Here is a 14101-nt window from a genome sequence, read left to right as displayed (position 1 = left end):
CCCCCCCCCCCCCCCCCCCCCCCCCCCCGCTCCGCCGGGAGCGCGCGGCCCCTCCCACCCACCCCCTCATTTGCATACAGGCGCGTCTTCCGTCCTCCCATTGGGCGGTGGGCGCCGCTGATTTGCATCCCGGCGGGCGCTCAGCCAATGGCGCGGCGAGCCGGGCGGGGCGTGGCCCGGGAGAGGCGGGGGCCGCATGCGCCGCTGCCGCCCCGGGCTGGGCCGGGCTTGGCTGGGCCGGGCTCTGCCGGGGCTGGGTTGGGCTTTGCCCGGGTTGGGTTGGGCTCTGCCGGGGCTGGGCCGGGCTCCGGGCGCAGGGAAGAAAGGGAGACGCGCAGGGCTGGCTGCTTCTCCCGTTCCTGCCATTGCGGAGAGCACGGTTCGCCTCCCCCGCCGCGCCGCGTTCTTCCCCCCCCCCCCGCCCCGCTCTCCCCTTCCCCGGGATCGCAGTGATTTGGCCTCTGATTGGGGATTTGTTTTTTTTTTTTTTTTTTTTTTTAAATCCTGGTTTGTTTTAATATTTTTTATTTTATTTTTTATTTTTTTTTTAATCACGCCGGTGGAGGGGGAGGTCGCGGAGCAGTTGCTGCTGAAGCGGGGAGACAATAGCGGTGCAGCAGCCGCCGCGCTTCTCTCTTTAAAAACAACAACAACAAAAAAATAATTAACATTATCGCATAAACACACCGGGGGTTGATTTCTCCCAAGATGTCTTATCAGGGGAAGAAAAATATCCCGCGGATCACGGTGAGTGGAATAGCGGCGGGGAAGGGGGAGGGGTGCGCGGGGATGGAGCCCTTTGTGTGCCGGAGCGATGCGGGGCTGGGGGAGGATAATGGGATCAGGGATAATGCGGCGCTTCCTGTGCTGCAGCGCCCGGGGGGGCTCCGGGGGGGGCTCCGGGGTCGGCAGAGCCCGGGGGATGCTGAGCCCCGGCCGGGGGCGGGTTCGGCGGCATCGCCCCCGCGGGGACCCCCGGGCGGGGGCATCGGTGCCCTCGGGGGGTGCCTGGGGTGGGCTCTCCCGACCCCCGGGGGGGCTCTCCCAGCCCTCGGGGTGTGCCCAGGGTGGGCTCGGTGCCCTCTCTGTGTGCCCGGGGAGAGGTCCCAGCCCTCGGTGTATTCCCGAGGAGGGGTCCCCCTGCCCTCGGGGTGTGCCCAGGGAGGGGTCCCTGCCCTCGGGGTGTGCCCAGGGTGGGCTCTCCTTGTCCCCGGGGGCCTCTCCCTGACCTCGGTGTGTGCCCAGAGTGGGGACCGCCAGCCCTCGCTGTATTCCCGGGGAGGGGTCCCTGCCCTCGCTGCGTGCCCAGGGTGGGCTCTCCTTGCCCCCGGGGGGCTCTGCCAGCCCTCGGTGTGTTCCCGCGGAGGGGTCCCTGCCCTCGGTGCGTTCCCGGGGTGGGCTCGGTGCCCCCCGTTTGCGCTCCATCCCCACCCGCCCCATCCCGGCGAAGGGGCGGCTCCGGGCGGGGGGGGATCAGCCCGAGCCCCTCCATCCCCGCCCGGGGATGGTCCAGGATCGCCTTTTCTTCCCCAAGAAGCTTCTGGCAAGGCGCAGGTCTCGGAGCGATCCTGGGGGAGCAGGGAAGGAGCCGTTATATAAAATCCAACCCCCTCCCTCGGTCTCCTTGTTGTGGGAGCCGATTTAGGGCAGGTATTGCGGATCCGAGGGTACCAACTTTGGGTTACGTAAGACATTCCCGTCTAACGGGCTGCTGGAGCCGCTGCTTGTTTGGGTTTTTGTTTTTTTTTTTTTTGGACACGGGAGTTTTTCATCCTTGGCAGCCGCTCCTTGCCCAGCCCCACGGACACACCCATCCTCGTCCTCCTTCCTCATCCTCGGAGGCAGGAAAGGGAGCTCGGAAACGGGGCTTTGACGTGTCAGTATTTGGGCAGGAGCCGCTGGGTCGCACAATTACAGTGGTGAAGAAACGCGGGGGATGCAGAGAATTGTGATAAATGAAGCATCCTCTTTTTCTAATTTATTTTTTTAATTATTTTTTTGGGGGTAGGGAGGTAGTTCCCCCTCCAAGATCCGACGGTAAAGAGTTTAAAAAGCTGTTTAAAAGAGAGATGGAGGTTCCTGCTGAACCCCTGTCACGGGCCACATGACGCATTTTTCTTTTGGCTGAACGCTCTGATTTATGTTGTGTGCGCCCAACCCTCCTGTGAAGGGATGGGGAAAATCACATTCTGCCCTTATTTGCCGTGGTATAAACCTGGAATTACCAGCCGGGACTTAAAGCTTGAAGAAGGAGGATAATGGATGTGTGGCTGCCCTGGTTTCGCTGCATCCACAGGGTGAATAACACGGATTTAGTGGCAGGTCCTCACACAAACTGCCTGTGCTTTTGTCTCCAAGGTGGTGGAGACGAGCAGGAGGATTCACCCTCATCTCAGACCCCTAAATCCTCAGCAGCAGCCCTGCTTATTAGCAGAAGCATCATTTAAATGCCCCGAGCTGCATTTTTGTGGCCACTATACGTATATATTTTTCCTTTTTTCCTCCGTAACTGATGCCCAGTGCGTTGGGACTCGGGCTGGGGGTGACATCCAAGGCCAAACTCTCTCATTGTGGTGGCACAGGGAGCCTGCTCTGGAGGTGGCATCAGCACTGCAGTGCTTCTGGAGGTGATAAACATGTAGGACAGTTGGCTGGCCTTGAAGGACAGGTGGGTTTTTCACACCCCACGTCAATTCATCCAGGCTTGTTGGCACTGGCAGCAGCTCCTAAATTTAAATCTTAGGGTTTTCTTTGTTTTTGGAGTTGCTGGCGTTGCCCTGGGAAAGCCTCCAGTTGCAGCAGGAGGAGGAAGGAGATGGAAAAAAAAGAGGGAGAAGGACTTGCCATCTCATAGATGTTCAGCAGTTGTATAAAAGATGGATGTAATGGTATAAAACAGGAGCTGATGAAATTCCTGTGGCCTTTTTGGTGTTAAAAGGGCCGTGTCAGCCTGTGTCAGTTGAGAATTGGGTGTTCCAACTCTTCAGCTTTTTGGGAAAACGCCTGATTCTTCCTTCTGTTTGACCAGTGGAGCTGCTCCTTGAAATAAGGGCCCTGAGCACCACTGTCACTGCATTATACATATTTTCTATAAGTTCAGGGCACCTCTGAGTTGAATTCCTGCTTCCCACCCCTTGTTAAAGTCAGCTTTTGGTTCCCCGAGCCTTGGCTGTGCTGGGATCGCTTTGTGCTCTCTCAAAAGCATATTTTGGGAGGAGGAAAAGGAATCACAGTAAGTACAAGTGCAGATTTGGGGGTCAAGGTGTGGTTTAAACCAAACCCTGCATAACATATGTGTGTGTGCTTTGCCTTAAATATTCATCTGCTTTAAAAATGCCTCTGTGATGTGGGGAACGGGGGAGCCAGGGGGGTGCAGCAGCCACTTTTAACTCTTCTCCCACCCCGAGCTCTGCAGAGTGTTTCACTCTTGTTTATGGCTACTGCAAGAAAAAAAAAAAAAGAAAGATACATTTGTTTTTGACCTAAAATCTGGCAGAGGCGAGATGTACCCTGTGCTGTGATAAAATCATGTTGCCTGATAGCTGCCTTGTTGTAATAACCTCCCTGTTCCTGCCAGAGTGTCTTCTAATTTGAGGAAATCTTAATAAGCATTGTGTAAATCCTTCTCCCAAATTCCATGTGCTGCTCCCTGCTCGCTTCCATCTGGATGTGCAGTGGAGCTCTGGAAGGGCTCCGGGAGGATCCACTGCAGAGAGACATCACTAAATTGGACCAAAGGAGGTTGTTTGTGTTGTGTAACCCCTGGCAACAGACTTTTGGGCCATTTCCCTGACAGCAGTTGACTCACGTTGAAGCCAAGTAGTGACTCCACCACTGTGTGGGTGCAGAGATAGGAAATTGGGCCTCAAAAATAGAGATGTGGCTCTTCCACACCCCTCCCAGGATTATTTAATGCTGCTGCTGCTGCACGTGGTGCTGCCAAAGCTGCAGGTAGGAGTGGAGCTGCCAATAAACCCCTCTTTTGCCGTTCTGATATTTTTTTGATCACGGGTGTGATGAAAGGACTCGGGGCTGCAGTGAAATATTTCATCTTTCCAGTTGAAAGTGCAGCAGTTGACTGGTGTTTTGACGTGCTCTGGTGAATAATGCAGAGCTTGATGCCTTCCCTCCCCTTTTATCTCTGGGGTGACACTGCAGACTGTCAGCCTTCCCTCTGAATAATTGTGTCTCCTTCTGTTGCAGAGCGATCGTCTCTTGATCAAAGGTGGTAAAATAGTTAATGACGACCAGTCTTTTTATGCAGACATTTACATGGAGGATGGGTTGATAAAGTAAGTGAATCTTGATATTCTGCTGTGGTTGGGGATGTACAGAAATGCACTGCAGAGAGCAAGCGATGGCTCAGTCTCACTGAGCTCTATTAAACTCCAGTGGAAAAAAAAAAAGGATATTTCACCTATGTCCTGATGTTTAATGAAGGGACTTTTAAAAACAAGGTGTTGAATTAAATAAACAACTGGGCCCAAACCCCACTGGCTCAAAGGAGGGACTTACATGTGCTTAATTTTAGCCATGTGAGCAGCCCCATGCTGAGATGACACATGTGTTTGAAGTTATCCGTGTTGTAATGTTTTACTGAGTTATGACTTCAGATATTTTGAATCCAGAGTTCAGCGTCCTAACACAGTTAATTCTGTTTTAGGATGGGAGGCTGGACTTAGGTGACCTCTGGAAGCCTCTTGCAGAGCTGAACTCTCTGGGTTCTGCGCTGCAAAGATCAACCCAACCCCCCTCAAAGCTCAAACCCAGCCTGTGGTTGGAGAGGTTCAGAACCTCTTTGGGTGTTTTCAGTCCTGAAAACATGCCTTTCTGGCACTTTAAATACATTACAGATTTCTTTGGAAAATTACTCCTAGGGAAAAAGAAAAAAAAAAAAAGGACAAGGCAGAGGTTACAACCAAGGAATTTTCCTGTTCTGCATAAACAGCCAGCACATGTGCTTTGTTAATCAAGGTTAAAAGTTAAAGGAGCCAGCCAGGGACAGCTCATTAATTGCAGGGTGTCATCCACTGCTGCGCTTGTGAAAGGATGGCTGGGAGGAGCTGGGCTGGAGGCACCTCTGAGGGTCTCACCAGGAATTTGGTCAGCAGGGTCTGCCTGGATTTATGTTCGTGCAGGGATTTGTGCATGAAAGGACAGGAGATAATAGAGAAGCAAAAATTCTCCCAAAACAGTGCTGAGATGTGAATGGCTGGGAGAGAGCTGGAATCAAGGGTTGAGCTGCTACTTGGTCACTCCAGTCCAGCCCCAGTAAAGCTGGTTTAGGGGCAGTGATAATCCATGACTTGCACAGCCCCTTCCCCAGCTGCCAGAGGGGCTCCTTTTCCTTCCTTTATTAAAAAAAAATATAAATATATTTATAATTTATATTTATATAAATCTATGTAAATAATATATTTATACCATATAAATATATAAATATATATAATATATTTATACTATATAAATATATAAATATATAATATATTTATATAAATTTATATGAATTTATATATATAAATTCATATAATATATAAAAAATAAATAGATAAATGTAAAATACAACAGAAATATAAATATCTAAACAAAAATATAAAATAACTCCTTTATTATAAATATATTTATAATTTATATTTATATATATAATTGATGTAATATATAAAATATAAATAGATAAATGTAAAATACAACAAAAATATAAATATATAAACAAATACAAAATAATTCCTTTATTATAAATACATTTCTAATTTATATTTATGTATATAATTGATGTAATATATAAAATATAAATAGCTAAATATAAAGCGATAGAAATATATAGAAACAAAAATATAAAATAATTCCTTTATTATAAATATAATTTATATTTTTTATATATAATTGATACAATACAGAATATATAAATAGATAAATGTAAAACACGATAGAAATATAAATATAGAAACAAAAATATAAGATAATTCCTTTATTATAAATATATTTGTAAATTATATTTTTATATATATAATTGATATGATATAGAAAATAGATAAATATGAAACACAATATAAATATCTAAACAAAAAAATAAAATAATTCCTTTATGATAAATATATTTATAATTTATATTTATATATATAATGATACAATATAGAAAATATAAATAGATAAATGTAAACACGATAGAAATATAAATACAGAAACAAAAATATAAAGTAATTCCTTTATTAGAAATATATTTATTATTTATATTTATATATATAATTGATACAATATAGAAAATATAAATAGATAAATATAAACATGATAGAAATATAAATACAGAAACAAAAATATAAAATAATTCCTTTATTATAAATATATTTATGATTTATATTTAGATATATAAGTGATACAGTATATAAAATATAAGTAGAGAAATATAAAAAAATATATATAAATATATAAACAAAAATACAAAATAATTCCTTTATTCTTGCCCTGATGTCCTGAAGGACTTGCACCCCTCACTCTCAGTTTGGCAGCTGCTCCAAGGGGAAGAATAAAATCCTCTGAGCCGTGTGTTGTGCTGCTCCTGTGCCCTCATTTAGGTGGAAAAAGGAAGCTGCAGCCAGGTTAAGTAGCCCAGGGGTGTCTGTTTACACCTGGCTGGGCCTGACCTGCTCTTGGGAACCTCCTTCTCTCCCCAGGCAAATAGGGGAGAACCTGATTGTGCCCGGGGGGGTGAAGACCATCGAAGCCCACGGCAGGATGGTGATTCCCGGCGGGATCGATGTCCACACCCGCTTCCAGATGCCAGAGCAGGGCATGACCTCTGCTGATGACTTCTTCCAAGGGACCAAGGCTGCCCTGGCTGGAGGCACCACCATGATCAGTGAGTGCCTGGTTTTTCTGTGCCAGCAAAGCTGGGCTTTGCTCTGTCTCTCAGGATCTCTGTAAGTCACATATTTGGGACCAGCTGATTTCTGAGGTCTGTCCAGGCTGCTGAGAAAAGCTGGTGTTTGGGTGGGAATAGGGGTGGAAAGGCAAAACCCCAGGACTTCCCCACCTCACAGCTGGCAGTCATTTCCCCCTGGCAGGCTTTGTCTTGCTGCCTGTGTGACTTCAGCAGATTTTTGGGTCTGCTCCTGCTGAAACCAGTCACACTGTGACCTCTGGTTCCAGGAGCAGATTCCCCCCGTTCCTGTGCCTCAGTTCCTGTCTCCACAATGTCTGTGGATAGATGTCCATCACACTGTTCACACCCAGGGGCCTGATGCCAAGTGTTCTTTCTGTGTGTCTTTGAGAACTGGGCCACTTATTTAAGGGTTTTCACGTGCCCACTTCAGCTTTAGCACCGGATTTTTGTTAACATGGTTCCTTTTGTGCCCATTTCCTCTTTTGGGGGAAGAGAGGGATTGGGAAGTGAAAATACCTCAAAATAAAAAGCCAGACAGACTGACTGTTCTGCTGACACCAGGATTAGACACTCAGGGTGCTCCCTTCTGCCTCTGAAATGCCTCAGGAATGAGCTCCAGGCTCTCTGTCCCTGCTTGTGTTGCTTGGCCTGTCAGAGCCAGAGTCTTAAAACTCCATAAGCAAGTCATTGTTGGGGATGTTGTCTGAGGTGGAGAAAAAACCAACCCCTCTGTGGCAGTGTAAACTCTTCCATGGTGCCCTGGAATCTGTTACTGCACACGAGGATGAGAGATAAAGGTGTGAAGAGGTGCAATGTCTGAGCATCTTTCAGTCTTTCACGTGCTCTGAGGTGTTGCCGTTGCACAGGAGGGGAGTTCAGGCCCAGGGGAATAAAAGCCCACGGTTTAGGACAGGTGCTAGTGCAATCCATGGATATATTGTCCAATCCAGGGATATAAAGAGGTCTCAGGCACAGCCAGGGATGAGCCTGACCCTCCTCAGTTCAAACCCAGCTCTGTTTGCCCTGGAACATCCTCATCTCTTGGAGGTTGGTCCCTGGACTTGGGTTGATTGATCTGGAGCTTGGGAGTAGGAGCCAGTGGTCCAGGCACAGCCTGGCCTGTGAACTTGGCCTGATGCTTCAAATAAACCTTCTTAAAATAACCTGGAAAATGGTTTTTCATGGTGTTGTCCCCTCAGAGTGTGAGGTTTGTGCACGAAGGTAACCTCACCCAGGGAATGTGAAGTGGGAGAGGAGCTGAGGATCATCTCATTGTGTGCACTAATATCCAGTTTTTCTTCAAGTCTTTGCTGTCAGTTTGAATGAATAGCACTGAAATGGTGTTTTCTTTTCAGAAAATTCAGCTTCAGTTCATTGACTTTGTTCCATTGGTCGTTCCTTTGTTATTAATACACCTGGTTCACACTTGAATTATCATTTTGTTCTTCCTTGTTAAGCTGAATTAGATCAAAATAACATTCTCTGTCGCCTGCCTCTGACCTTTCAGCAGCATTATTTCCCTCAGTGGCACTTTTTGAAAAATGTTTCAAGCAGAAATTGCTTTGGCAAAATTTTCTGGAGCAGCCCTTTAGTTTGGTTGCCCAATTTTTACCCCTGCAGAGCCTCGGGCTTCAGAAACACCTGGACTTCCTTTATTTGCAAATATGTCTGTTGCTTTTAGGACTGAATAATATACCTGAATATCCCTCTGATGGTGCTGGTAACATGTCTCTGAGTTGGGGAGGTTGGAGGAGAACCCCCTTTTTTACAAATTCTCTTTTTACAGCTGTGGAAAACGAGCACAGTTTGAGTGATGACAGTGGACAGGGGAGGCAGGTCACTAAACTTCACCCTCCTGAGTGTCTCACATTAAGACACCAAAATACAAAATATCTCTGAATAAAACCCCTCTTCCTAAAGCTTCATAGCAAGGACATGAGTTGGACTGATTAGGATGATCTGAAGGGTGGGAATCAGCCACTGGAGCTGTGGAAATTCAGGATAAATGATCCAACCAGGCTTCAAAGCTTCAGCCCCTGTGTCAGCTCAGCTGTTTCCTCAGCAAAATTCCAGCGTTTGCAGGAGTTTTTTCCAGGCTGGAGCAGGGAGAGCTGCCCTCCTGAACGTGCTCTTGGTGGGTGGCCTTTCCCAGAGCAGGTGGGATGTGGTTGATGGCAGAGGTTTGTTTTTTTTTTTCCCTTTTATGATAAGTAGGGCAATGTTTAGCGAGCTGGATTCATAATATTGCAGACAAATTACAGCCTGAAAATTGCCCTCTCAGAGTCGTATCCTTGTATATTTTAAATACTGGGACTTTTCCAAAGAACCTGCTCCTCCCATGGACACGTGTCCCACCGTGTGCCTCTGTTCCTGGGCTTTTTTTTTGGGGGAAAAAAAGCCTTTTTGGATGTGAGATTTGTGGACCCCCCCCCACATTTCTTCATTTGTGCTTTAAGCAAACTCGGTGTGATTTATTTACAAATACCTTTACTCCCTCTGTTTATACACAGCCATAATTTTGGGCAAGCAAACAGGTTGGTCGGCTTCATGCTTCACTTTATTTCACATTTTCATGCAGGAGGGTGGCTTTGAGGCTGTTTTACTTTCCAGCCATTGCAGGGAAATATTTATTTTACATACGGTCTGCAGTGAAAAATTAAAACAAAGAGTCCTGGGCACGTTTCCTACTGATGGTTGGTTTGTCAAAACTGGGGGTGAAGTTCTGGCTTTGGGGAGGTAACGGAGAGTTTTGGCTTCTACCTCAGGAATTCACCTGGAGTTTCAGTGGAGCTCCTTTGCAGCTCAGCTCGGATTCCACGTTTCTCCTTTAATTCCCAGGGGAAGCACACAGGAGTTCAGGAATGTAACCTATTGTTTCCAAGCCCTGTTCTCCTTTGCTTCCCTTGCCCTTTCCCAGTAAATTCATCACTGCAGCATCAGAGGTGGGGAATCAAGTGGATTCTGGGATCAAATGGGACACCTGTGTTTTCTGTAGTGATTTCTCCCGGTGGGAAGCAGATCTGGCTCCAATTCCCTGCTCAGGTGGGATGAGGGAGAGGGGCTGGGGGTGCTGATCCCAGTTTTTTTCCCTCCACACCCTCTGTGCTCCCCGCAGCCCTTGGTTTCCTGAGCCCTGCTGAGGTTGCTTCGCTGAGGAATTAGGGTTGATTTCTTTTCTGGCTGCTGGTTCCCCCGGGGCCATCTGAGCAGGAATTCCAGCTATGATCCTTCTGTCTCTGCCCTCCCCAGTGCCAAAGGCAAGGCTCCAGCTGACTTTGCTGATGCAGGAACAAACAGAGTTGGTTTTGCTGGGCTCACATGACCTGTTGTGATAGGGCTGTTGCTCTGAGATGACAACTGGCAGGACCCTTTTTCTCTGTCCCCACCTTAAAACAATATTAGTGTGGGCCTGTCAGCTGAGGGGGAACGGCCCTGTGTGTTTTAGGATAACATTGCTCTGGAAAAAAAACTTGGATTCTGGCCCTTTTCAAATGTCAGAATGCAGTGTTTGGGCATTAGGATGAAAGGAGGATTCCAGAACGATCCACAGAAGGGTTTGCAGGAGGGAGGTGTATTAGGGATGCTCCAACCCCTCAGGGTCACTTCCCTGAGCTCCCCTGTGTTCCATGGAAAGAGAACAGTCCTTCCAGAGTTTTGCCTGAAGTTGCCCTTTACAAGAGGTTCTTTCTCATCCACGGAGCCACAATTTCTGTGAACTAAAAATGGCATTTTTTAATAGAATCTTAGAATATCTCTGAGTTGGAAGGGACCCATCAGGGTCACTGAAGTCCAGCTCCTGACCCTGCACAGGACACCCTGTTTTTGAGCCACTATTTTCCCAACTTGGAATAGGTTGATGCCCCAGGATATAAAGCAGTCCTTGGAGCTGTTGGAGAAGGAAGACTCAGTGCCAGGCCCGGGGTGGCCTCTCCCAGCCTGCTGATGGTTTGGTTGCTTATTGCCTGTGATGGGTAAAATCCCCCTCAAAACCAGTGGGAAAACTCCCTGTGATTTCAGCAGGGGCAGGATCACCTTCCTCTGCTCCCAGCCCTTGGGAAGGGATGAAGTTAAGCTCTGTATATTTACTGTCTCTCTGATCCTCGAGCCTGTTTAATATCCCAGTGAGAACTCCAGCTATCCAGGCCAGCTCCCACACACATTTCAGCCCCTCCTCCCAGGCTCTGCCTCTTCCCTGGGTCTCTGCTGGCCTTGGGTGAAATCTCTTGCTGACATTGCCTGTGTTGACTCAGTCAACCACTGTTATAATCATAGAGAGAAATTACAGTGAGAGAAATTATAGCTTTTCCTGGCTTGGTGACTTGGAAGGCAGCTGCCTTTTGAACTTGTCTAATAACATGGAGATGGGCACTGGGGATAGGAGCCTGTGTATCTTGGGAGCTTCAGGAGCCTCACATGGGCTGCCTTCAGCTTCCTAATTCCTTACCCTGCTATTAAGGAGCTCGGGGGCAGGATGGCAGAGGTTTTGAGCTGCAGGTTTTGAGCTGCTCAGCTCAGTCAAATTTGGAGTGTGGTGACACCAGGTCTCTCCCAGGTCATCCTGAAGGTCACCACCTTGCTGGAAGGGAATGTTTCCAGTCTAGAACGCTTCCTCAGCTCTTGGTGTTTGGTCTGAGCATGACTTGAGGGAATGGAGCTGCCCCAAAAGAGGTCAGAGTATAAGACTGTGTGAGCTTAGAGTGGGGTTTAGAAAGGTATTTAGATGAACCAGTGAGGACTAGATCATATTCTACCTCACTCTGAGTGCTTTTATTTTATATTATCAGGGTTAATTTTATCCTGGTGGAGAGCAAGAGTCTAAATGGTGAGGGGAGGAGGAGGAGGGAGGCAGAGGCACAGGAGGAGGTGACAGCAGTGGTCACGCAGTGACTTGTGGCTGAGCTGGAATTATAAAACCAAGCATTTTGCATCCAAAAGCAGCAACCACAGAGCTGCAGTGTCTCACCAAGTCCCTGGCTGTGTGTACACAGCACTGCATTGTTCCCCAGGCACCAGCCCCAGTTTTGTTTCTCTTTGCACCCAGAGATGAAAGAGGAACTGTGCGGCTGGACCAGCCCTGGCTCTGGGGCTCTTTGGCTTTCTGGCACTGCTTTTTTTGCAGCAAAGAAGTGCTTAATTCTCTAGAAATGTAGTGAAAATGCCCACTTGCTTCTGGAAAAAATGACTGGTGCTTTGTATGGGTGGAGGTTCCCTTGGACTCTGTGATTTAGGGGATGGCACTGCCGGGGGTGCAGAGTCCCCGTGGCCCTTTCTCAGCTGCCCTTGGTGCTTTTTATCCTCCCCCCAACTCCAGCCTGGGCACTGATTCCCACTAAATCTCCTCGCTCCACCGACTCCCAGCTTCCTGCTGGTGTGTTTGTTGCTTTCATTCAGGGCAGGCTTAAAATCCTTAATGAGAGAGTGGGGCTGTCAGCAGAGATGGGCAGTTCCCTGGTGCGAGCTCCTCTTCCCGAGCTCTTAAACCCCTCTAAGTCCATTAGGCTCAGCCTGCCCGGGGTGTGCAGCCACTGTCCAGGCACAGCCTGCCCTGCTCCAGCCTCCCAGCAGTGCTGGATGGGATCCTCTATTGTTCTGCTGGGATTTCCAAAGGGGGAGCTGGCTGGAATCTGCCAAGCCCTTGATGTCCTTTGCCAGAGAGCACAGGAGGAAGCAGCTGTGCAGCCCTGGGATGTGGGGTGTGTTGGGGGGGTGTGTGCTGGGGGGGGGTTTCCCCCCCTTTTTGGGCTGCAGCTATTGTTTGTCATCTCAGCACTGAGAGAACGGGCTCCTGTGAGGAACAGGAGCAGCCAAGGGCTGGAGGAGCTGAGGAGCTGTGCCTGGGGGGTGATGGTGTCTGTAGCCCTGGCTCTGGAACCCTGGCTCTGGAACCCTGGCTCTCACATATTCAGGCTGGGCCATCAGTGCTGAACAGTGAAATCCCTGTGCCTGGTTTTGGGAATCCTCTGAAACCACCCAGCACGACTTGTTTGTGAGTCAAATAGATTTTCCCCTCTTTCCTCATCTTCTGCCTTCCCCAGGGCAGCTCTGGATCCTCCCCTTGCTCCTCTCCCATCTTTTCTGCCTCTTGGAGATGCTGATTTTTAAGGAGCAGGTGAGGGGGCCCTGGCTGGGTTTGTTTTGCCTTGTTCTGCTCTGGACCTGCTCCATCTCCTCTCTGCAGAGGAAGGAGGGCACAGGGAATATTCCACACGTGCTGGAGCCTGGTTTGGCTGTGAACACAGGGGGGTTGAGGTGGCAGCAGCACTGTCAGTGCAGCCCTTTTCCTGCAGATGGGACTGACCTAGATTTTTCCATGCATCCAAAAAGAGGGATTTGGGTCTCGCTCAGCAGAAATAACCAATGTTGTCTGTTTATGCAATAGCACTTAATGCCTCTGATTCCATATAATGCTGGGGATCAGGAGTGCTGCTTTCCCACTGCGTGGGGATGAGTTCATGTGCTTTGAAGAGCTGCTTTTAAGTGCTTTTCTTGTAGAATCCTGGAATGGTTTGGGTGGGAAAGGAACTTAAAGCCCATCCAGTGCCACCCCACCTTCCTCTCTCCCAGGTTGCTCCAACCTGGCCTTGGACACTTCCAGGGATGTGGCAGCCACAGCTTCTCTGGGAAACCTGTGCCAGTGCCTCCCCACCCTTATAGTTAAGAATTTCCTTCTAATATCTCATTTAATCCTGCCCACCTTCACCTTAAGGCCATTCCCCCCGTCCTATAACTGCATGGCCTTGTGAAAAGTCCCAAAAGTTCTTGCTTTCCCATGTCCAGTGCTCTCATCCCCAAGTCCCAGGCCTTAAAGATGACACAAAGGAGAAGCAAAGAGCCAGCAGACATCTCTGTGTCATGCTTTTTACAGCCCTTGACATTAATGGAAAATGTCTGTGATATTTTGAAGGGTGCAGGTGGAAGAGTTGGGTCCTCCAGGTAAAACCTGTCCACTGCAGATGGGGAAAAAAAACCTTAAAAAATAAAATATAGCTACCCACCTGCCTTAATATAACAGCATCAGCTGTCTGTGCTGGGTTTTCAGGCCATGTGTGTTAAACCTTGCTGGATAAACTGCCTTAATCACCTTCAAGTCCAGACAAGGTCTTAAAGGAAGCAGCAGGAAATGGTGCCTGGGGCTCTTTTCTTGGCCTGTTTTTCTGGGCAGGGATTTTTTTTTGCCTTCCTACCAGTGTCCAATTCCTTGGCTTCTTGTGCCTTCCCCTG

The 14101-nt window shown here is 48.2% G+C and overlaps 1 protein-coding gene across 3 annotated transcripts in view; it reads left to right on the top strand.

The window, feature by feature from the left end:
• Positions 1 to 14101, top strand: part of DPYSL2 (dihydropyrimidinase like 2) — a 59439-nt gene that overhangs the window by 11264 nt on the left and 34074 nt on the right. For 2 of the 3 annotated variants that reach the window (XM_027701927.1, XM_027701928.1), the window contains exons 3-4: positions 4204 to 4292; positions 6672 to 6856. In XM_027701927.1, coding sequence (XP_027557728.1) covers positions 4204 to 4292; positions 6672 to 6856 — 274 coding nt within the window. Of the gene's footprint in view, positions 1 to 296; positions 380 to 708; positions 748 to 4203; positions 4293 to 6671; positions 6857 to 14101 lie in introns of those variants that run through there. The other variant, XM_027701929.1, reaches the window with a different exon arrangement.

This window comes from Neopelma chrysocephalum, unplaced genomic scaffold (assembly GCF_003984885.1).
Source record: "Neopelma chrysocephalum unplaced genomic scaffold, ASM398488v2 Primary Assembly neopelma1_175, whole genome shotgun sequence".
Taxonomy (NCBI): domain Eukaryota; kingdom Metazoa; phylum Chordata; class Aves; order Passeriformes; family Pipridae; genus Neopelma; species Neopelma chrysocephalum.
Note: the sequence above shows the minus strand (reverse complement) of the source record. Positions and strands in the feature narration are given on the sequence as shown.